The sequence below is a fragment of the Hippocampus zosterae genome, chromosome 5 (assembly GCF_025434085.1).
Source record: "Hippocampus zosterae strain Florida chromosome 5, ASM2543408v3, whole genome shotgun sequence".
In the NCBI taxonomy this organism is placed as follows: Eukaryota; Metazoa; Chordata; class Actinopteri; order Syngnathiformes; family Syngnathidae; genus Hippocampus; species Hippocampus zosterae.
In genome coordinates, this window is record NC_067455.1 from 14,034,511 (window position 1) to 14,058,558 (window position 24,048).

At 40.7% G+C, this 24,048-nt stretch overlaps 3 protein-coding genes and 2 long non-coding RNA genes across 12 annotated transcripts in view; 2 read left to right on the forward strand and 3 right to left on the reverse strand.

Annotated features, from left to right (window-relative positions):
- The window catches only part of LOC127600853 (F-actin-uncapping protein LRRC16A-like), a 692,893-nt gene that overhangs the window by 49,883 nt on the left and 618,962 nt on the right, over positions 1 to 24,048 (reverse strand). For 6 of the 7 annotated variants that reach the window (XR_007962432.1, XM_052065703.1, XM_052065701.1 and 3 more), the window contains exon 1: positions 2,636 to 2,837. Coding sequence is in view for 6 of the 7 variants with exons in the window: in XM_052065703.1 (XP_051921663.1) it covers positions 2,636 to 2,675 (40 nt within the window). In the remaining variant the exon portion in view is untranslated. Of the gene's footprint in view, positions 1 to 2,635; positions 2,838 to 24,048 lie in introns of those variants that run through there. The other variant, XM_052065699.1, reaches the window with a different exon arrangement.
- On the forward strand, positions 1,312 to 2,929 carry LOC127600903 (uncharacterized). Its single transcript, XR_007962437.1, has 2 exons — positions 1,312 to 1,453; positions 2,837 to 2,929. It is a non-coding gene; the product is annotated as an uncharacterized LOC127600903 (long non-coding RNA).
- On the reverse strand, positions 4,293 to 8,683 carry LOC127601220 (tumor necrosis factor receptor superfamily member 6B-like). The gene is made up of 7 exons (XM_052066282.1): positions 8,529 to 8,683; positions 8,199 to 8,438; positions 7,903 to 8,016; positions 6,732 to 7,201; positions 5,577 to 5,756; positions 4,761 to 4,842; positions 4,293 to 4,679 (listed from the first exon to the last, which is right to left on the reverse strand). Exons 1-7 carry the CDS (start codon positions 8,681 to 8,683, stop codon positions 4,427 to 4,429), a joined length of 1,494 nt encoding a protein of 497 aa, XP_051922242.1. The 3' UTR covers positions 4,293 to 4,426.
- Positions 8,887 to 9,149, forward strand: LOC127600904 (uncharacterized). Its single transcript, XR_007962438.1, has 2 exons — positions 8,887 to 8,974; positions 9,080 to 9,149. It is a non-coding gene; the product is annotated as an uncharacterized LOC127600904 (long non-coding RNA).
- Positions 10,923 to 24,048, reverse strand: part of LOC127600882 (tumor necrosis factor receptor superfamily member 11B-like) — a 28,392-nt gene continuing 15,266 nt past the window's right edge. The window contains exons 2-6 of one of the 2 annotated variants that reach the window (XM_052065769.1): positions 23,773 to 24,000; positions 22,572 to 22,716; positions 15,644 to 15,859; positions 14,365 to 14,589; positions 10,923 to 13,077 (exon numbers count right to left, since the gene is read on the reverse strand). In XM_052065769.1, the coding sequence (XP_051921729.1) occupies positions 12,683 to 13,077; positions 14,365 to 14,589; positions 15,644 to 15,859; positions 22,572 to 22,716; positions 23,773 to 24,000 (1,209 nt within the window). In that variant the 3' untranslated portion in view covers positions 10,923 to 12,682. Of the gene's footprint in view, positions 13,078 to 14,364; positions 14,590 to 15,643; positions 15,860 to 22,571; positions 22,717 to 23,757; positions 24,001 to 24,048 lie in introns of both variants that reach the window. The other variant, XM_052065768.1, reaches the window with a different exon arrangement.

Consider the following 24,048-nt stretch of genomic DNA (forward strand, 5'->3'; position numbering starts at 1 on the left):
TTCATATCTTAACCGTATCAAGGCACTGGATCGCTACAAGTCCATTTATTTTGTTATGTGTGTGTTTCAACATCAAAAGTTGAGGTTTGCACAGTCTCAAAATTTAAAAATCATTGCAAAACAAGTCATCCTTACCATAATAGGGTTTGACACCTTTGTTCAGGGGACCAACCCACTACAGTGGAATGGTGTGGTTGTGGTTTGGTAGATGTTGTTTGTATGGTTTTACAAACCTTAATACCTTAAAGGCACTCCTTCCGTAAATCACAATGAAAAGGTTATGTTTTTGTTACCATATACAACGTGAACAAGAATTGACAGATTTTCAAAATGCTCAGGGAAAGCCACTAGTAGGGCTGAGCGAATGATCATTTCTTCTTCATGTTGTCCAATCTTGATAGTTATCAAGATTTTTGTTTTACTATTGTTAAACTGCCCGTTTTAAAGCTCCAGTTCTGAAGACTAAGGAAATTAAAAGAGCAGTTCATTATTTTATTAACTTATGTCTATTATGTAAAATCCTAAAAGAGATGAACATAGACCAATGTTTAAAAAATACTCAACAGTATGACAATACGTAACTATATAAATTAACACAGTGACTGACCTTACATTCTTGTTTGTTTGAGTAGGTTTACAAGATTCAAAATAAACAACACCTCTGGAAGAATGAAAGTGCCCAAGAATGTAAACATGATCATTTTTAAGCCACGGTCTTCTGGCTGCAAGAATGTCAAAGAAAATAGGCCAAAGGGCAGTTATCCTAAAAGGACAAATGAGACAAGTCAAATTGCTATACGAATAACTTGACAAAATGTGTACATCTCAATGTTAGGTGGACAGTTGGAGTAAAATAGAAACAGTGAATAGAAGATTACATTTGTGTGGCATTTTTCTAATCGCATTGCTTGGAAGCAGATGGTGGAGGGAAATGTTGCCTGATGCTGAATCATTGTCACCAGTGAACGATTGTTCCTAAGAGTGGTCATCGCCCACACAACATGACGTGATCATGACAAATTCCTTCGTGTGCTCAATGACTGCATGACAGTTTGGATTATTTCCTTATACGACACCATAAATAAAAGCTTCAGTGCAGAAGACGAACTAATATAGCCAATGAAGTCATCTCTGATGAAGTGCCTCCATACAATTTCCTGAAAACCACATGCCCCATTAAAAGGAGGAAGTGTTTGTCCATAGATGGGATGGAAAGTGCCTGTGCCTGCCTAAGATTGCACCAAGGTGTCAAATACTAACTGCTTGGTCAAACAAAGACAGTTAACCACACAGATACACAACTGGGGGAAAAGTAAATGTCCAATGTAACAGCATAAATAGGTCGGAGAAGCACAGCACATTCACAAGGCCAGTCTGGTGAGTTTTTAAAGCTGCAACTGTGGACCCTGCGCAGACAGCCACGACAAACAGGCTTCACTTCTTTTATGTATACGTAAAATGGCTTTTCATTACGGAGCTGCATTTGTAAAGACACATCAGAGTTTGTATCTGTGAAACCAAATCTACACCACTCTTCTCCATTTGAATGATTGTCCATTATTACCAACAAAACTGCTGGATATTTTGTTTGTTCTGTAGTTTGAGATAAGATATTGGGAATCTATGCTTTGTCATTTAAATACACAAGGCGTCCAAATAAGGCTCGGGAGATATTTACTCTGGGACTGACAGGCAGCATCAAGTGAATTGGTAGGCCAGTTCTGGCCCTGGAGGTCTTGATCTAGACACCGGTTCCTTAGATTAATGAAAAAGTACAGTGTGACCACTTAATCTCATCCATCAACAGTGAGATATCAAAATCAGATTGAATTAAAAAGTATTTATTCATATTCTGTGTATTCCAGATACCAAGTGGATGAAATGGGTTATGTGAAGAACAGTGAATACAAACTTAATAAATATGACTCAAGAAAAAGCACAATGTGCATCATGGTTTATTGAAAAAAAAATGATAAGCAGAATCAGCAAAACTACGGGATTACTTATGAAAGACATCTGCCTGTGCATTTCTAAATTTGTGCATGAGGCAAGAAATGCACCAGCTACAGGGACTTTTTCAAATGCTTTGTGCAACTAAAGCTCCCACAGAAAAGGCACAAAAAACAAAAATCCTCATGTTTTAATGTCCACATGCTTGATGTTGTCGTAAATGTGTACAGAGATTATGAACACCGTGTATATCATAAATGTACCTTTCCAGGTTCAAAAGTAGTCCTTGGAAAATAAATACTTTTGTATGCTAATAACTCCAGACTTGTTTTGTCTTAGGAACACATCTGCACCTTTTGGGCCTTGTAAAAGGACCCAGGTGTGCAATAAGCACGAGTGTACATTGTCGACGACACTTGTCTCCATATTCTTAAATCAAAACAGCTCTCTGGGTCAATGAATCTAATTCTCATCCAAAAGGAATCTCTCCATGACTTCTACATAGTTAAGGTAGTGCCACACAAACTGAGACAATCGTACTATTGTCTGCCACTGTCCGGCACAATGAGCGGCTTTGCAGCGTTGCAGGGGAACAACACAGTACGTTCGCACCGACAAGTACACACACACACGCGTGGGTCTGACAAGAGGGTTGAACACATGGCCACAAATGAGCTTTACTCACCCATGAGCTCTTTGGGGACCTCTGACACGTCCTCGCTCATTTTGTGCACACTTAAGTATCCAAACAACACGACGCGGAGTTTTTCCCACCGTTGGGATCGGAATGAAGGCAAAAAAGGGAGAAAGACAAGTCGTAGGTGGTACCACACTGCCGCCTCGCCGGTGCTTCTCTTGCCGGTTACATTCTCCTCTCCCCCCGCAGTGTCCGGACAATAAGTCGGTGATGATCGGTGGAGAGCATCGCTTTGTGATTTAAGCGGCTTTAAGATGACGTGAGCTGGAGACACAAAAAGTACACGGCAGAGCCCAGATGTACCGTATCTCCGGAGGCACGATGGGACAACATCCTCTGTCTCTGTCTTCCTACCGTAAAGCTGTCGGTGGTAGTTCCGCGGCAGCCAATGGTGGAGACCGGGAGCCTCGGCCCCTCCCAGGCGGGTGATGAGACAGTCCGAGAGCCGATAGTGGCGTGGCAAGGGGGGGGGCGGTGGTTTGCCTGGCGTCAGAGGGACTATAGGCAAGCTGCTGCTACACGGAGAACCAGAGACAGAGATCTAGTTGAGTTTTACGGCTCCTACAAAGTCCAAACCTCAGGCGATGTGAACTAAAGCCCTTCCATTCGACAGTTATCATCTAACATTATTTTGAAACCGAAAGAAGTATAGTTTGACAAGAGTTGTTGTTTTTAATCACCTTAAAAGACAACAACAGTGTAGAGTAAACGCATGTCTGCTGTGGTTGCGTTTTTCTTCATGACAATCAATTAAGTAGAGAAAGGGGAGAGTGACATCTTGTGTTGTTTAGGAGAATTGCAAGGGGCTCCGTTTTGCAACTAACCATGACGTCGCACGTACTTCCGGGTGGCAAAAGCCGAAAAGTATGCTGAAATGATTCGACATTGAAAAGCGATTTTTGATTATTAGTAATTAACATTGTAAATGTCTCAGATGTCTTTCTGGCTTGTTTCAAGTACATTTTAAATAGCTGAAATTTTCATTCACTCACCTCCCTTGACTCGCATATGAACTTAAGTGTCCTATTTTTCTTAATTCATTAAAAAAAACAGGTTTATCCCATTCTCATCAGTGCTACTGGGGGGCACATTGGACCACGCACGTCCTAACCAGATCCAAGACAAAAATGCTATTTTAGTATAGACGAAATACATGGAAAACATGTGCTCTTAATATATTTCATTTTCGGAAAATATATTTTTCCCAACAGACAAACAAAATACAGTATTTTTTTTTTAAATGTAAATGGGTCTCTTGCATTAAAAAATAACATTTCAGTGTAGCTAAACAACCAACACGAAGTGCACAAAGTCATTTTCGACTGGTTCGCGCGTGGGCCTCACAGTGCAGAGGTGCAGGGTTCGATTCCGGCCCCGGCCATTCTGTGTGGAGTTTGCATGTTGTCCCCCGCCTCCTGCCCAAAGACAGCTGGGATAGTCTACAGTCCCATGACCCTTGTGAGGAGCACAAGCAAGCATATGCGGTTCCTGGTATTTATTGTTTTAAAAAAATCAATATAATGTTGAGGATCTAATGCTATATCTATATGTGCCCCATTCCTCCTGGTGAAATGATTTTAAAAAAGAAAATGCTATTATTCACTGTTTTTGAGAGTCTTAATAACATCTGACACTGCAATTTTTGAAAAATCTGATATTTATTCAGATTCCCTTTAAGTCCTAGCTTTTTCAGATATCAATCAAGGAATACAGCTTATACAATTACAATCGCAACACATTTTACTGTTGAAAATGTTATCATTTTGAAATGTACAGACATTAGTCAAATGAGAATAAATGTGTTAAGGTACAGTTTGGTTGTTGCCCCTCAATCACTTTGAGTCTCTTGTGCAGCTTCTCTGCCATGGACGTGAGCCGGCAAACCCTCAGCATGCGTGGTAGAATCTCCAGCTCCTTGTTTGGGGCGTTCTGGATCCAGTTTCTGATTAGATGCAACAAATGAGGCCGCAGCTGATGTTGAGTCAAGGAGAAGCGCAAGGGGCGGCTTTCCAGCCCTGACTTAGCGATACATCTGTTGGAGAAGGAGTTAAATCCTACAATGAACCTGCTGTGAATATTTCTGAGAACGTATTAGATTTTGGTGAAGGCTCACCTGTTTAAAAATCTCATCATTTTACTCAAGCGTATTCTGTGCATTCCAAAGAATCTTGACAAGAAGGTCCTGAGAAGCTCACCTGGAAAGGAAAGCCAAAGAATTAGTCAACTCCAGAAATATTCAGAATGCTTCCCCCAAGGAGGTCATATATTTTGGTTTTTTGTTTGTAAGATTACAAACACATGAAACCAATGCATAGTGAGAGAGGACAAAGAATAACCCATTCAATTTTGCTGTGACAAATGCATGGGGGTTGGGGGATCTTCATTAATTCATTTGTTTTTTTTAAATAGCAAAATTACACATTGACCACAATGCTAATTGGGGGAGGGACTGGGCAAAGGCCAGGGATGAATCCAATCAATTTTGGTGGTGCAATCCAGACGTGGATCCAGGATTATTTTTAATACTTCCACCAGTAAATTCAGCAATGTGTATTTGTTGGTTAGATAAGTCAGATTGCAATTTTCACATGACCAACGAAGAATCTCTTCAAGTTTTGATGTATTAAATATGTATATCTAGGATTATTAGGAGGAATTTGTCGATGTAAATATAACATTTGGTGCTGATCCAAATGAGGATTGTTTTGCCTGAGGTCTGAGCTCTACTAAAATCTTCAGATTTTAACAAAACACAGTCGGCATCATCACTAATTGCAGCGCCTTTAGTAAAGTCTGTCAACATGCTGTGTAAAAAAGTGAAAAACTTTTGTCCCAATTTAAGTACCAGTATGTACCAAATTCACAAATGAGTCAAATCAAACATGACTCCAAGAATGTTACATGGTCCTACATACAGGGAAAAAAATACCTCCATTTGCAATATCCTCACAGAGGCCACATATCGTGTCATGGGCTGCAGAGCCATTGAGGAGCACAAGCTGCCCATTGACACACTCCTTGTGCTTGGCACATGACTCCATTGCAGAGGAAGAGGCGGAGAAGAAACCATTGGAGCACATTTGACATACTGTGTCATTTTGTGATGTACCTAAAAAACAAAAGCCTTTAGTTATCGTTTGTTCTCAGTCACTGAATTAGGCCAATTCCAGATGAGTTTGTCCGAGAGGCGGGGCAAATCCTTGACTGTACAGCAAATAAAGATAAACAACAATTTACCACCAATGAACACATTCACAGTGCAGTCAACATGCATGTTTTTGAATCATGGAGAAAACCCACGCAAGTTTCGGGAGAACATGCGAATTCCACACAGTATAAGGTCTGAGCTGACATTCAAATCCAGATCGCCTGAGTTATGAGGCAGACTTGCATACTGCTCGTCCATGTTGCCATACTAATTTCTCTGGAGAACAAGTTCTGATTTGAAGTTGTTGAGGGGCAGGATGACTTATCTTGGTAAGTAAGGGTGCATCATCTTTCCTTTGTGGAAGCTGTTAATTTTGGACTTCCCGATTTTTTTTTAATGCAGCATGAGTGGGGTATGCCAGGACCTTTCATTTACTGAGCAAGTACAAAATCTTTATTCCCCACGGAATCTGCCGAGGAACAAGAAACGGACAAATGGCGTTTTCTGTATCTACGATGAAAATGCCACAGTGTGTGGTGTACAGTTGTACCAAGAAGTCTGGAAAAAGTGCTACATGCACAGTGGTTGGATGTGATTATAAATGTTGTACATCTACGAGTGCTACACGAAGATGTGTTTGTATCATGCTGTCAGAACCAAGAATGAATGAAATGAAAGGAAGGTCTATGAGAAAAAAAAATGCTGTGAAATGTAAACCTAACCTTTGTAAATCACAATTCATTAAACTGAGAAAGAGAGCAGGGCGGGGTGGATGTAAGGACGGATACAGTAGATAGATACTGTAGTTATTTTTACATTTTAATTTTTAGCAGCAAAAAAAATCTGAAAGCCGAAAGAGTCTGTCCCATAATTTATAAGTGATATCCTTTTTATTTACTAGCTACCCAAAACGTTGAAAATAATTAAAATAAGCACCTCTAGTAAGAACGCCATATCCGTGGGCGCACGCTGTGTGTTTATTGCAGTAGTCTTCCGTCATGTAGTAGCCCTCCTTACAGCGACACACTCTATTGTTGCGAGGTCCACACTCGGTCTCGACCTCCTTGTCGCCGGTGCAGAATTTGTTGCAGTACAGGCACTTTGGCAGGTAGTTCCACAGCTCCGTGAAGTGTCCGCCTCTGCACGGCGCGCACTGCGTTTGAGTGGCGGCCGTGCAGTAGGCGGACAAGTGCGTGCCAGGCGGACACTTGTTGCACGCGAGCGTCTCCCCCGTGGACGGATCTCTGTACTCGAAAGTGAGAGGCGACTCCGCGGCCGATTCATAGCAGTGAACCCCACAAAGTAGCAGCAACAGAAGGGATGACAAGGATAGCTGAGGAGAACACGTTCGAAAACAAGAGGCTGCTGTTTCTAGTCTTTTACAAGTGACTGTGAACGCAACGCTATTTTATACTTACCATATCGATGTTGAGTATATCATGCGTGCACTGGGATGCTTTGTCATACACTTATATAGCGGCGAGCAGGGAACAAATTACTTTTCTCTCGAAAGGTCAAACCACTTCTACTTCGATGTATAATGGGAAGTGTTTTAACTCCTGACTATGCGCAACTGCACGTAAGACAACATGGCATGTGTCCAAAAAAAAACAGAAGTTCAAGCGTCACCTTTAATCATTGTCAAAGACGAAAATAGTTACTTACGTCTCACAAATGAATAAATAAATATTAGCATTGTAGAAACGTTGACTTATTTCAGTCGTTCAATTTGAAAAGTGAAACTCATATATAGTTTCAGTCTGAATCAGTCACACACACGCATATATATATATATATATATATATATATATATATATATATATATATATGACAGCATGATACAAACACATCTTCGTGTAGCACTCGTAGATGTACAACATTACATTTATATATATCATCTATGCTATGAAGCTCAGGCCACCAAAACCGCTGAGTGACGAGATGCAATGCCCGGTTAACTCCGGGATGGCATGCCACCTTAGATGTGTGTCCCCACTGCAACACCTCCGCACGCAGATGTGGGGGCACAAATAGCCTTCCGGAAGGACATCCAGCCCGAACTCGGGTTCCCTCTTGGGCCTCCTGGGCCCTCCACACAATCTCCTACCTAAGCGCTCCAATGATGCGGTGGTCTGGTAGGATTCTCTGAGGTACACTGCTCTCGACTGCTGGGTCATAGATCCGAGATAGGGCGTCAGGTTTCACGTTTTTGTATCCTGGGCTGTAGGTAAGCGTGAAAGTGTAGCATGTAAACAGGAGTGCCCACCAGGCTTGACGGGAGTTTAGTCTCTTGGCTGAGCGAATGTATGCGAGGTTCTTGTGGTCGGTGTACACGGTGAACGGCTCCCTAGTTCCTTCAAGGAAAAGTGTCTCCATTCCTGTAGGGCTAGCACGACGGCTAACAATTCTCCATTTCCCACATCATAGTTGGCTTCAGCAGGACTGAGACGTCGTGAGAAGAAGGCGCAAGGGTGGATCCTCTGGTCGACTGGTGAACGCTGAGACAGTACTGCCCCCAATCCTGAATCCGAAGCGTCCACCTCTACTACAAAAGCAATATGAGGGTTAGGGTGTTTCAACACGGGTGGCTTAGTGAATGACTTCTTTAATTCGGCAAACGCTCTGTCGGCCTCCGAATCCCACCTAAACAGGACTTTGACAGACGTCAACCGGGTTAATGGAAGTGCTCTCTGGCTGTAATTACGAATAAAACAACGGTAGAATTTAGCGAACCCCAAGAAACGTAACTGCTTCCTCGTGGTGCGTGTCGTCCATTCCACCACCGCCTTAATCTTGGCAGGATCGCCTCCCAGCTGGCCCTTCTCCACGATGAACCCAAGCAACGAAATAGAATCGACGTGAAACTCACATTTCTCGGCCAGACCCATAACAGGAACATGACATATATACTAGAGGTGCAAGAAAATTCTTGTAAATTTTTCTGCACTGAATACTTTTTTTCAATCAAACTACTAAAATAAATGAGTTTTCCACATCATTCCAATTTATTTGGGGTCATATGTTTAGTACTGTATCTTAGATTAAATCATGCAATGATGCCTTGAGATTACTTTTGTCACGCAGCAAGGTGGTGGTGGACCCCAACAGGCAGGCAGGAGCGGGGTGTATTTGAAGAATTGCATTTAAAACAACGAAAACTAAATCCAAAACACTGTCACGTTGCGAGGTAGTGGACCCCAAAAAGCAGGCAGATGAGAGGAGCAGGGTGTATTTGAAGAAGTGTATTGTTAAAACACAGAAAACTAAATCTTAAGCAAACAAAGTCCAAAGTAGCAAACAAAAATCATGAGTGAAGATAAAACATAACAGCAACCAAAACATGACTGAAACAAACCTGATTGCAGCAAAACAAAAATGACAGTAGCAAGAGCAAACAATGACCCGACCGAGTGTTCATGAGTCCTTTTATACAACTAATTACCAAATGACCAACACGTGTGCAGCTGCCGGGGTAGCCCTATAGTGCCACCCTTTGGTCCCTAAACCGAATCATGACAAACACACAAAGTCCCAAGTATCAACAAAACCATGACTAAATCTAAAACATAACAATGAACTAAACATGACAGAAAACAAGAGCAAACAGCAACACATGACAGTAGCGAGACGCAACAATGACCCGACACTGAGTGTTCGGGCAGGAGTCCTTTTATACAACCAATTACCAAATGACCAACAGGTGTGCAGCTGCCGGGGGAGCTACTTCTTATTCTTCTTCTTCTTCAATGTTAAAAACGGTCATAGTAAAAATATAACACGTTAATTGTTAAAATAAATGGGTTTTGTTCACATTTTCAGCTAGTGTTGTGCCGCAAGATTTTTTTTCAATGAAAGAAGTGTGCCTTGGCTCAAAAAGTTTGAAAAACGCTGTACTAGAGGTGCAAGAAAAAACAGTTTTGATTTAAAAGATGCAAGTGCATCATATTGTACTGAATCAAATTATTCCACTTGGAATATCTTGAAATTCATATCAAATTGTCCTTTTTTGGAGAGCTCTATCTTTGAAGGAAATGCTACATTGACAGTACTAACAAGTTCATTCGTATGAATGAAAAGTGACAACAATAACAAAAATTAATTGCATCCTACCATCTCGCACTCAGCTGTACCATATCTCGTTGAATGAGAATCTCACTGAATCGAACTGAATTTAATTCCGAAACGTCCTTGAATCATATCCCACCTCATGTATCGAGATCCATATGAAATTGTTTTTATTGGAGAGGCCTACACCCCTACTTTCTACATGGGTTGCTGCACCTTTTGTGTTACAAGCTATGATTAAATTAATAAGGCAAAACTATATGCTTGTTTTCAATACTAAATATGTAATTTGGCTTTAGTTTGACAGTAAACTCCAACTGGGATTAGCATTAAACAGCTAGAAGCCACTTAAAAAAAAAATTACCTGCCAAACTGCTGCTTGTTGTGAAGTGAATTGAATCATTTCATACTTGCTCACAAGTTTAAGAAAAAAAGCCAAAAGACGGTTTCAGCTCGTATTTCAAACTCTACTGCATGCTTCGTATTCTTATGAACGATTTCAAAACACATTATCATGAAACATAATCTTCTTTTATTATATTTAATTCAAACTTTTTTGCCATTATTATTTCTTTGTTGTCTGGTTGGGATAAATCATATGGTTCTTCTGCCTCATTGGGAATTGTTTAAGGTGCAAATACTGGTTCCTTGCACTTTAAAGGGCGAACAGAAAGTTTATTATTGTGGTTGTAGTTTGCAGTGGTGTGCACTTATATGGACCTAAATTACATGTTTAACCTACTGATAATGCGCCTCTGCTGATTTGTGCTCATGGGCTGCAAAGAAGCTTGGCACAGTCAGCCAGATCACAAGTGAGATGTGAAATCTAAGTCCCACTTTAAGTAGCAACGTTTCGGTTTCCGACTTGCTTGTATGTACAGCTCGAAATAATGAGTCACCCCATCTATGATGCTGATGATTCATCAATGCGTTGTGTGGCTGAAAGAATATACAACAAATTTTCCGCAATATATTACTTGATGATCATTCATGACCGTATTGACGCACTAGTTGTGTTCCATGCGAATAAAACCTCTTCAAGAAATGTTGAGTCACAGCAGAAAAAGTCCCACCTTTTATGAAGCAATGCTTTTGTACAATCCACTTGGCATTACAGTTACATGAGCTATATATATACATATATACAGACACACACACACACACACACACACGCACACACACACACACACACACACACGCACACACACACACACACACACACACACACGGAGTTCATAATATTAAGTCAAAAAACAAATAAAACGTAATAAAACACATATCCTTTCAAAAATTTGCAGCATTTAAAATCCAGTATTTCTTTTCAAGCAATAAAAAAACAAGCCTTTACATAGAATGGAAAATTAAATTTCCCTTTTTTTTAAATACAAAACAGTTGTACATTCATAAAGCTGACAATTACAAAATAAAATTCCTATAAGCTTCACTTGCCAGCAGTCGCAGACAAAAGCAACAAAGGACATACAGTATATAGATCTTACCTAGATTTCATTTTGAAATCAAATCCTTCCCCTCAAATAGCGAGAAAGAAAAAAAAAGGAAAAAAACCCGAAACTAAATTTGCTTGCCCACTTTTCATAAAATATTACTATTTACATTTTAAATAGTTTGTACCGTATATTACCTTTCACAGACTCAAACAATTCCCATGGAATATTTCCCAAAGATTATGTTGCGGTCGGCCTCAAATAAACCATCATATAATTAGAATTCCTTAAAAGACTAAGTGGGCAAAAGTATTAGTGTATTAATTATTCAATCTGTAAGGGGTATGATCAAGGGGTATCATTATATTATTACAAGAAACACAAATAACAGCACATTATAATCATGTGTGTAGATACTTATAGCTTACTTCAGTGGCATCCGACAGAATTTATGCCATTATGAGACCTACTGTTGGAATGCACAACCTGCTCAACCCATGAATAATAATAATAATAATAATGATGATAATAATAATAATAATGATAATAATAATAATAATAATAACAGACCTCAGACAAAAATGTACAAAGCTAATGTTAATTTTACATTATAAATAGGCCTATTGCTCCTATATTGGATCCATGGGATTGTTTAGGTGCACTTAATGTTTGGACGGAGTTTAACTAATCTTGGTGAGTATGTGTCTGCTTATGTAATTACTGTGAATTGAAGCTAAGGATGGGCATAAAAAATCATGTCAACTACTTTGACATCAACATTTGTTGATGGTGGCAGTCTCTGCTGAAGATTTTTGACGTCTTGTTGAGGCAAAATGAAGCTTTATTTTTGGCCTGCCACCAGCAGATGTGCTGTTGATTCACTGCCAACTGCTATGTGGTCTTGGACACAAGCTCCGGGAAGTCAAGCCCCTTTGAGAACCGGTATTCTACTCAATAATACACTCGAAACAGAAATTCAGAACATACAGAGTGAGATTTCTCCCAACCATCCACTCATTCATTTTCTATAACGCATGACCTCTTTCGGGTTCTGCAGGTGAGCTGAATTGATTGCCAGTCAGTCACACATTTAGACAAACAGCTATTCACACTCACACCTATGGGCAGTTTAGTTTTCACTTAATCTAACATGCAGTTGAAAATGGGAGGAAGCCAGAGCACTTGGAGAATACCGCTAGCACAGTGAGAACAACTTGAACCATGAAATATCAGAACAGTCGGATGTGCTGACCATCATCTCGACCAATCGAAAATGCAATCATTTCTGAAAAAACACCTAAGTGGTCTTTTTAATTTGCCCCATAGTCGAATAAAGTAAATGTAGTCAAATGCCCATGCCTGATCAAAATCTTGCCCTCATTCATTGAACGGCTTAAGAGTTTTAAAACATAGCTCATCTTGGAGCATGCTAACAAACATCTTCTCATATGTCTTGCGTGTGGAGGTGGACCCAATAATGCGGCTGATTTTCTTCAGGCCCTTGAGAAGGTAGCGCGGTGCCCCTTTGCTCCGTAGCACCCTCAGACTGTGAGATAGACCTTTCACTAGATCCAGGTCAAAATTGGCCGTCTTCCAAAGGTGGAGGAGCTGCAGGATGTACTGTTTGGGGAGACAAGTCGCCACGAGCGCCGACACATCCTCCCGGGGAACTTTTACTCCAGGGAGGCTGTTGGTGACCTCCAAGAGGTCACCCAAAGTGAGGTTTTTCAGGCTGTTGCAGCGGGAGACCTTCCGCTCACAGTGGTTCACGCCTGTATGAGAAAGGAAAAAAAAACAGCTTTGATGCTTCTGAAGTTAATTATTTGGATACCGAGACACTTTTGACGTGTAAACATTTGAGAGGACAGAAATGGATGCAGTTCTCTCAGCCCCGCATGTCATTTACTTCCTAATAGTGAAACAAAAGAGGGCACCAGAGACTGACATCTCTACACATAGCCTACGAGAGTACTTGATACCTTCAAATAAAGCCGATATTCGCCTGATATATCAGTAAAGTGTGAGCGCTTCAAACCTTAGCGTTGATATTCCATTTTGAAGCCCTTCACTTACTTCCATTTCAAATGAATCTTAAAAGTGGATACTCGGGTTGAACAAACAGCTTCTGCTGCCTACTGGAAGAGCATATCATTTATTCCGACTGTCACTATGCAACGCTAACATAAATTGATCAACAAATAAGGAAGTGAAATCCTTAAGACAAACACCAAGGATGGCCTGTGATTGTCAAATTGACTGGAATGACAAGCAAACTAATGCTCGCACCGATGTAATTGATGTAATTCATTGACATAAATACGTACAATAGTACGCACAGCTTAACGAGGTTCACGACTCCTTTGCTTCCTAAAAGCAAAGGGACGTCAATGAGGAGCATTGATGTCAATGCTTGTACAAAACAAACTCTTAGTGAGAATAATGATAATGATAAAAGATATAGCGCAGCAACTCTGATCAGAAGCTGCAACTGCAGACTGCTGAGAGCTAACAACTTCCGGTGACGCAGTCACACATCACCATAGGTTAAAGATGACCTGCTTTATTTTATTGTATTTTCTAAGTACTTTTTATTGTTAAATAAATGTTTATTAAAGTGTTATTGCACTTTTTGGTGCAATAACACAAAATTATATTACTAACATGCACAGAGACACAAATGTTTGGGGGTTTTCCCCTCTAGAGGTGAAGTGGTAGTATAACAGTAGTATTAGTCGTAGTGATGACGATTTTACGATTTTTGACATCTTAATGTACATTTTTTAGACTGTGATGATGACAATGACGACAGGTAGTACTACTACTAATACTACTACGACTGCTATAATTATCAGTACTGTTATATTCTTTTTCTGTGGTCCTGGAATTGTTATGATTGGCTTCGAACCTACACTGCGCTGCACTGAACAAATGCAATTCATGGTGTCACTCGTCTTTCTTTTCTGTGAGTCTGTGAGAATTTCAAAATGAGCCTGTGAATTTCCTTCAGGGACTGACAAAAAGCACAAAAAAGGAACCATTCCTTTATCATCTTACAATACCTTTTATGATGCCATACAGCTTGTCCTGGTCCTTGTTCTGCTGCCTCCACAGCCGCAGCAGCTGTAGGACTTGCTGTTGTGGAGAACAGGCCTTCTTCAGCCTCTCCACGCTCTTGCCATCCACCCTCCGGCCCGGAAGACTTTCCAGCAGATGATCCAGGGGCACAGAGGACAGCTGCAGGGAGGCAAGCGACTGGAAAACCGCCTCTTCGCACAAAAGCACATCTGCAACAAGAGAGCAAATCCTTGTAATGAATCATTTCAAGATCTTTTTTGAATGGAGCATGTTAACTGCTCGGAGACACACTTCTGTTTTGTATTTGTTGTTGATTTCGTAAAAATATGCCGATAGTCCTCACATCATAACGTTCCAAGTCATACTCGAGTTTTGAACAGCTTTTGAATACTTTGCAGTATTGCACATTATAGTTATGTATTATTTGTAGCCTAACATTAACCACCTACTTTGAACCTGAATGTAGCACGTAACACACCATGTATCAGATTCAGATGTTAAAATTTGACCCCGTAGCAGCCTCTATTTTACTTAGTATCATTTCGGGAAGCACATTTGTGGTATTGCTCATCAGTCGTGATTCAAAATTGTGTGACAACACATGGTTTCCCTCATTTTGGTTTCCAGTAATCTAATCAAAACAGTTTTGTTTTCAGCAACTGACTTTTTTTCCCCTCTCTGTTAGCTAAGCTCTGCTTCCGATTTTAGTGTACTTTCCATTTGACTGTGTTTTGAACTGGAAGTTTTACCTCTACCACTCACGTGAAACATATTTAAGCGGATTGAAACACTTTTTAAACACGCTTGGACAAAATTGTTGGTGCCTCTCTTTTAAAGAAAGAAAAACCTACTGTGAAATAACTTGAATCTGACAAATGTTATAATGATCAAAAATGTAATGAAAAGCAGACATTACTTTTGAACTGTGGTTCAACAGAATGTTTTTTTTAACTCATGAAACTGGTTTGAACAAAAATGACGGTACCCCCTCGAAAAAAAATAACGGAAATCATTTCACCATGAACACTGTAAAAAATGGCAAGTTGAATTTACTCCATTTTTTTCAAGCAGTGGTTGCATGAAATAAATTAATTTGGTTGTCGACTATACATCCGCTTGGATGTACCTGAATGAGGAAGGGAAACTATCACTTTCTAAAAATAGGTGAGCCAGACTATTTTTTACTTGTCACCCGTGTGGATCATGACGCATATAAGGCAGCAACTGATCTCTATAATGGGCCAACTTTCCTAAAGGTCCCACCTGTGTGGCACAAAGTGTGCTGGTGAGCACAATCGATGGCCATAATTTGGTCCTGACTCCCACAGATGCTGTCTGAAGCGGACGTTCCCCATCTCAATGTCTTCAGGCCTGAATCAGTGCAATTTCTGTGCGGTCGACAAGGTTCTGTGGAGGAGCGGCTGCCGGAGAAATGACCGGCGGGGCATTGCTTGCACACAGTGTCACTCACTGGAGTACCTGTAAGGAACCAGAGACCAATCAGTCACGTAAACAAAGAATAAGGAATACAGGTCCAGAAACAGCTTTATGTCCAACTCCTGTGAAAGGTAAACTTGCATTTGTCAAGTGACAACGTGGAATTCTGATTCACCAGAATTCTAAAGCTGTGTTTCGAGACCTTTATTGAGCCAAGGCGCATATTGTATCAAAGAAAAATCACACAGAACAAAAATATGTCAAGTGGATACACAGATCAATTCCTACATGTACGGTCCAGCATTCACCACTAGCATTCGCCACCCACTATCGCAGGCATACACTGCTCAAGAAATATGACATTGTGTAGTTTCCCAGAGCACACGTGACGATCATTACCGTGCGGCATTCTGGTTGGGGATAACCATTCTAGGGCACTAAATCAGATGAGATGCTATTCTCTTGATTACAAAGCAAATGATTTTAGAAGCTGTTATTTCAGGTCAAATGACTACGTATTGCTGTGGTAAAGTGCGGTGAAATGATTCTAAGAACATCAACCACAACATGTGACCACGGCATCATGAGAGTGACTCACATCGCTGCGGCAGCTATTTAATTGGCTTTTTTCATGACAGTATGTCTAATTGTAAACAATGTGTAATTTGCCTTAAATTTAGTGGAACTTCTTCAGTCAAATGCCTCAGAAGGTGAGCCATTTGACCAAAGTGTACCAGTGATGGCAAAGTGATGGAAAATGTGATTTATTTTTGTCAACCGTAAACAAATCTCTGTCCTGGCTGCTCATTACAATTCTCGATGTGACATGCCACAAACAGAATTCTAGGAAACAAATTGTTGTTTTTGAGATTGAATTACCGGTGGTTAAGTTACTTTGGGGAATCGTATGACAGTTAAGAATGTTGCAAAAAGTCTGTTTGACTTCAAAGTTGTGATGTGGGCACACACTCATGATTATAAATTTTATTATCGACTTGTACACTATTTTTACTTGTGCAAATGTCAAAATGTTCATAACTGTGCAAATAGTGAAGCGGGCCCCCATGGAGTGGAGGATGTTAGGGGGGCGAGTGTGATCCCCGGTGTATATATCCATTCACCATCCAATTTCTCATCTGCTTATTCTTACGAGGGTTGCGGGCGTGTCCTATCCGCCTATCCTATCCTGCGCCTATCCTAGCTGTCTTCGGATACCCTGAACCAGTTGCCAGCCAATCACAGGATAGATGTGACACATAGATGAACAGCCATTCGCACTCACGGTCACTCCGACGAACAATTTAGAGTGATCAATCAACCTACGGTGCATGGTTTTGGAACGTGGGTGTAAACCGGAATACCCGGAAAAAAACCCACACAGGCACAGGGAGAACATGCAAACTCCACACAGAAAGGCCGAAAGAAATGTCTGTTATTTTCAGAACCAGGAAAAGTTCTTGCAAGCTTTCTTGCGCATGATAGTCTAATAAGTGAAGCATCTCAAAAGTTTTAATGTGATTAGCAACGACATTATTCAACGTTTAAGATATTTGACGTTTTCAACCACTTTTATACTCACATATGATGAAAAACATCACTGATGTCGATCACCACTTGATCATAGTTTGGAAAAAAGCAAATATTGAAGTCAAAATTGATTAACATTTAATATTTTGACAAATGTATTGATTTCTGGACAAGTCCATTTGGGTCGATTCATGACAAAACATTAAATCCTTCATCCTTATTCAATTCTTACAGGGCTAATCTTATTCACTGGAAAATCGTTATTCAATGACATGCTCTATCACAATATGTTGCTGTTTTGAAATGTTTTTTTTGTAACATCACGCAACTTAGTGTCACGTCGCGTGTCCGCCAGCAGGTGGCGGGTTTTCTCTCCCGCCATCTGCGCACCTGTCCGTAATTTCGGGCTGATTACCCTCCTATATTAATGAGACTCCGGCAGTTCTCCCACTGCCGGAGAATTCCTTACCGTGCCATTGCTCTCGATTTGCTATTCTCGTCGTTCGACTATTTCTCGCTGCCCTATTGCCTTACGGCCTCAATCATTCGCGTACTTCTTATAGTGATCAGATTGTTATCTCGGTTGTTCCTCGCCCTTTATCGTTTCGCGAGCGTTTTCAGTTGTCTTCCTTATTTTTTCCTGGTCCTTATTTGACCAGCGTTTTCTGTTACCGTTTTCCCTGTTCGGGCTCCTTTTGTTCTTTATTAAAAACCCTTTGTTTTCACAAGATCTTTTCGTTGTCTGCTTCTCCGGGGATCCACCTCCTTTTTTTTCTGTTGTGCACGAGGCGATCCCTCATCGCCTCGGGCTCAACGTGACACTTAGGTTTTGGGCATCCTGGTTTGACTACTAGTGTATGTCTAATTTTGCTCGCTGTGGTCCAAGAAATTTTCAGGAAGTTTGAGTGGAAGCTGAGACAAATAGAAAATTATCGGAAACACTGCTGTGAACATGTTTTCTTATATTTTTGTTGGGTAACCACAGCCACCTTGTTGTAATTTATGCCATAGTGCAAAGTTATTTGCCTTCTAAGCGCACAAGTCACATTGTGTGTCACAATCACATCCTCGTTTTGCTTCTTGAAAATTAACTAAAACTGCATGAGTCGGTTGAAACATATGTTTCAATTACCTTAGTTTTGTACAGTGTGGTAGTTAACATGCTGGAATCTATTTTCGTGACCAGCACAAGTCTAGCACATAATACGGTCTAAATGTGCACAAGGGCAGACTACATTTTGTTTGGATATTTTCACAGACGCACACATCTCGACGCAGTTTGAAATATATGTTTTGCGCCCATGTGGTCATGAACACTGACTTGATTCACTGCCAATTGAAGCGGCTCCTCTTATTCCGTTCAAAATAAGTGCGTGAGAGGCAACAAGTCCTTGACATGGTGGACGGACCAACTATTTTGGTGAAGTCCATGAAAGAGGTCGAAGCTTGCAAAGTATGTTCATACAGAACTGTAAGATGTCCTCCACGGGCAGGTGACCTTAAGTTGATCAGTTAAGCAGACACTTGGAGACTTCTTTCCACCCCGATTGTGCGTGTCCATTCAAATTCCCAAGCAAGCTCATTGAGGCTCACGTCTGCACGAAAATCAGTACATGCCAGGTCTTTTGTTTTGTTTTGTTTTGTTTTGTTTTTGCTCAAAGGCAGCTGTGTTGTCTACGAATATAGGACCTGCTGTGTGTTTTTGGCACTTTTGTGAGAAAAATCCAATCTGCTATTCAGAGTCAACACCAAAAGGGCACATGAAGTGGCCAAGAGGCTGAGTCACATCAAGGCGGCAAAGCGTTAGTTTTTTTTTTCTCGTGGTCTTAAGGCTTCAACCACATTTGTGCCCATTACATAAGGAGCCATGGCAGCTTAAGGAAGGGGAAACCCCAGTCATGCTGTCCCACGTCGAGTAAAGTTGTCTCCTATTTTACTATGGCGGCGTGTGAATTACAGGGTAATAAGAATAGAGGGAAAATGTCACAGGCGCAGGAAGCGAGGCATACTGTGTCGAATGCAAAATGAAAAGATGAGATGAATTTGTTTTTCCAAAATAACCACGATGACCCAATAAAGGACTCCAGTCTGCGTGTTTCAGCGTAGTCTACAAAGTCAAAGGACGAACTCATTAAGAAACATAGGAAAATTATTTTTAGCAGTGATCAAACTTCCATATCAGCATAAAGTGAGTGCACCTGAGGACAAACTAAAATGACAAAGATTAACTGGATCCTGACTTCTGAACGTGTCTGCTAACCAAACATGAATACTTTGAGGAAGTTATCAGTTGGGTGTGAGGAAGTCCATTTGACGACTGTCTGACATTTTTGTTTTGTTTTTGCAAACAAAAAAAATAACAAGTGAACGCAACATACAGAGCAGAACAGACAACACTTTGAGGGCTTCTGTCAGTGATGATAGCAGTCTGAGTCCAAAGTAAAGGTCCCACCTATAAAACATTCAAACCAACTAAATCTATCTATCTATCTATCTATCTATCTATCTATCTATCTATCTATCTATCTATCTATCTATCTATCTATCTATCTATCTATCTATCTATCTATCTATCTATCTATCTATCTATCTATCTATCTATCTATCTATCTATCTATCTATCTATCTATCTATCTATCTATCTATCTATCTATCTATCTATCTATCTATCTATCTATCTATCTATCTATCTATCTATCTATCTATCTATCTATCTATCATCTATCTATCTATCTATCTAAACCACAACAACAAAACAAATATATAGGGCCTGCTCGAGTTATCGGCTCTTCAAACATTAAAATAATCGCCCAAATGGCCAATGTTTGCCAATTGTTTTACCCATTCTGTGCTCTAACCATTTACTGCAGCTGTATGCATTTTCTCATTTCACAGAAAAATTCATACCCTAACCATGCATCCTTAAATATATCACAATAACATTTGTTGACCATTCTATGAACCTGACTATAGTGGCCGGCACGGGCAAACGGGCTGCAAATGGCCATACGAAAGATGAAAAAAAAAGACAAACAAACAAATGTGAACAAAAAAAATACACAAAAGAACTGCTATTCAAAAGCGCTGCAAGTAAAAAATGCTTTCAATGGTCAAATGCTTTAAACACAGGAATGTTGTAACAAAAAAACCAAAGACATAAATGCAGAAAAACACAAAAGCAAGAAAGAAATGCTGCAACCACAGCAACAAAGTATAAGCAAACATAACAAACCACAAAACAAATGCAAAGAAAACCCCAACCAAAAAAAAAAAAGCGTCTTACGCTGCCACTCACTAAGATCGCCTATCTTGAGTACGTACATAGATTTTCCACAGCGTTTTGATTATATTCTCTGTCTCTCCGGCAAAAATGCCCCCGTGGATGGCATTTGGTTGTACCAATATATCTGGGAGAATCACTGCATGCACATTTCATCGGTAAGAAAGCAGTTTAAAATGTTCTCTTTTAAGGTACATCTCAGTGTGCTATTTGAACGTTTGTCTGCGTCACGTTGTTAACAATGAAGTGAAAGCAAAGCCCATTGGAACGAAATGTAACTCTTTTTTTGTTCAAGTTATGAATCAGAATACTATGGGTTCCTGATTCTTGATCCTATTACAATCTCCTCTGAATGGTGGATGCAAACAGTGGGGATCCCGGCAGAAAACACGCATCGATGAGTGTTTTCAGAAAAGAAAAACAGCTGTCACGATGGCAACATAAGAAGGCTGCTCTCAATCTTGAGCCGCAAGGGTCCGTTTGATATTCCGTTCATGTATACGACATGACGCAGGGTGTCAATCCTGCTCTATGGTTGGACACTTGTGATGCATTGTCGCACTGCCAGTCCTGACTTTATACATCTAAACAGCAGACAAGTCACAAGAGTGAAGTCCTTGGGTCTTGCTTAAGTTTAAAACTTAAAAAAAAAACAAAGAAACACAAAATCTGCTTGATAAGAGCACAATTTGTAATTTAGGGAAGAAAATAGTTACTTTTGTCTAATAATAACAAGAGCCCCCCCCGCCCCCCAAAAAAAAAACACACTATACAGTACATCCAATTAGATTACGTGACATTTATTTACACTGAGCTGACCTACATAACACTGTATACCAGGGGTGCCCAAACTTTTTGGATCGAAGATCTACTTTTCGATCAACTAACCTCCCGGGATCAACCCTTACCAGTGCACGCATGCGCACGCGCGCATACACACACACACACACACACACACACACACACACACACACGCACACGCACACGCACACGCACACAAACACACGCACGCACACACACACACAGAAACAGCCTGAAACGGAGGCATGCAACGCACTTTTGCAGCCTGTTAAATATCGTAGTTCACACGTACCGTTTTAAATTGCTTCCCTGGGCCCTCCTAGATTCCTATTCTTTGCCCGTGCCCTCGGTGAATTGTACACGAAGCAAAATTTGACTGACAATAATGACGATAAAAGATATAGCGCAACAGGTCTGAACACAAGCTGCAATTGCAAACTGCTGAGCGCTAACAACTTCCGGTGACATAATCACGCGCCACCGTAAATTTAAGATTTACCTGCTTTATTTTATTTTTTAGATATTTTTTTTGTGAAAATGAGACTGATAAGATGATTTGGGTGGAGTGTACATGAACACAAAAAATATATAACTAACATGTACAAAGACACACAAAAGGTTATTTGTTTTTTTTCTCCTCGACACTCCTCGGATCTACTTGAGACATGTCTTAGATCTACCGGTAGATCAGGATCAACGTAATGGGCACTCCTGCTGTATACAAACAATTTTATCCTATGAAACAATCAATTGGCTGTCTTTGCATCCATCCGTTTTAAATAGCATTTTTATGGGCGTAGATGAGTTGGAGCCTACCCCATCTGACTTTGAGTAAGAGGCAGGGTAAATTAAGGTACCGGTAAATTAAAGTCTTCACTTAATCTAACATGCAGGTTTTTGGAATGTGAGAGTAAGCCGAAGTACCTGGACAAAAGAAATTCCAAATAGAGCTCTCTGGACTGTGAACCAGACATGCTAAACACTTACCAGTAGTCCCCCATACTGCTTAAAAATGCCTACATGTAACCAAAAAAAGTGTAGTATGATTGACACCACATAGCACTTTGTAATAAGTTGTCATAAACAATCAATGTAACTCGGTCGTTTGGTACTTAAGTTCAAAATGCCCATGACAATTTCTCTTACCTAAAGCTGTCACTCCATAGCCGGGTGGGCAGGAGCTGTGTGTGATGCAGAACTCGACCACGAGGTGGAAACCTGCAGCACACTCGCACACTCGATCGTGGGTGCTGTTGCACTCCTGCTTCACCAGCTGTCTCTCTTTGCACACCTAAACATGAAGCACACAGCAGAAGCACTGTCAGGGCCTTTAAGTGGGGAATTGTGAAAATGATTTTCTTGAGACACGGTGCAGGCCACAAAGGTGGTGCTTTATAAACCACAGGCTTAGACCTACATTTTCATAAAAGACATGCAGTGAAACCACTTTGTGGACATCTGAAAACATCACAATATAGAATAGTCACGCGCATTAGGAAAAGATCTGAGGGAAACCATAAAAGTGACGCGTAAAAAGAAAGCTGAATAAAAATACGAAGGCAACGTCGGAGGAATTTCTGAGTGTTCACATAAGTGAAGTAACAGACTTGAATCCACATTGCGTGTGTGCGTGTGCGTGTGTGTGTACAGGAGTCTTAAATAGAAAAACAGATATTTCTGAAAACTACAATGAACATTTACCCTTTTAACCTCAATCCTACCCAGAGGTAACCCAAAGTACCCACGCTGTACATGGGCAGGCATGCTGGTGCTTGTGTTTAAAAAGGGACTCTGGTAAAAGTAGAACTACCAAATCAACTTCTGCTCTGAAAGGGGAAGTCAAGTCAAATGTGTTCTTTTGAACAGTATGTTCTCTGCTGCACCACTAGTCTATAAACACAATATTTAGATTAATATCGCGTTTGTGGAATATGACTTAAGCAGCAAAATCCATTTGGTTGTATCCATCCTAAGACGGGGGCCATTTTGCCACTTCCTGTCGACTGAAACTGACACAACAGTACCAAACCATGTTCACGTCAGAGTTCATTCAAGTACACAAATGATACAAAATATTCGGCTAACGTTCGGCAGACGTTCACCAACATTTTCAGATATTTCTTGTTGCAAGGAAACCATGATCATTTTTAAGGCAAATGTTCAGCAAACAATTGTGACCTTGAATGAACCCTGCCGAATCGATATCTATATATCAATCTCTCTATCTCTCTATCAAAATAGAGAGATAGAGAGCGAGAGAGAGAGAGAGAGAGAGAGAGAGAAATAGAGATTCCTTGGTACAGTAACAAAGTATTTGTACTTCATTACTTACCACCGCTGTACCTACCAAGGTGCAGTATTGGCACGAGTCCCCCCAGTGCCAACTGTCTGCAAAGTGCCTCTCCGGGCAGGCTTGGCACTCTGTGGTCCTGTCAGCAGTGCAATGTTTCTTTACGGCCGTGCCAGGGGGACACTGGTCACACAGGAGGAGGTCAGAAGTCACCGGGTCGCGGTACTGGTACTTGGATAGTTCAGCCTGCTGCTGGAAGGCCCAGGTGAGGGAGGCTGTGAAGAGCTGCACCAAGGATAAACATGATCAACATGTGTGATGAAGAAAGGCCAT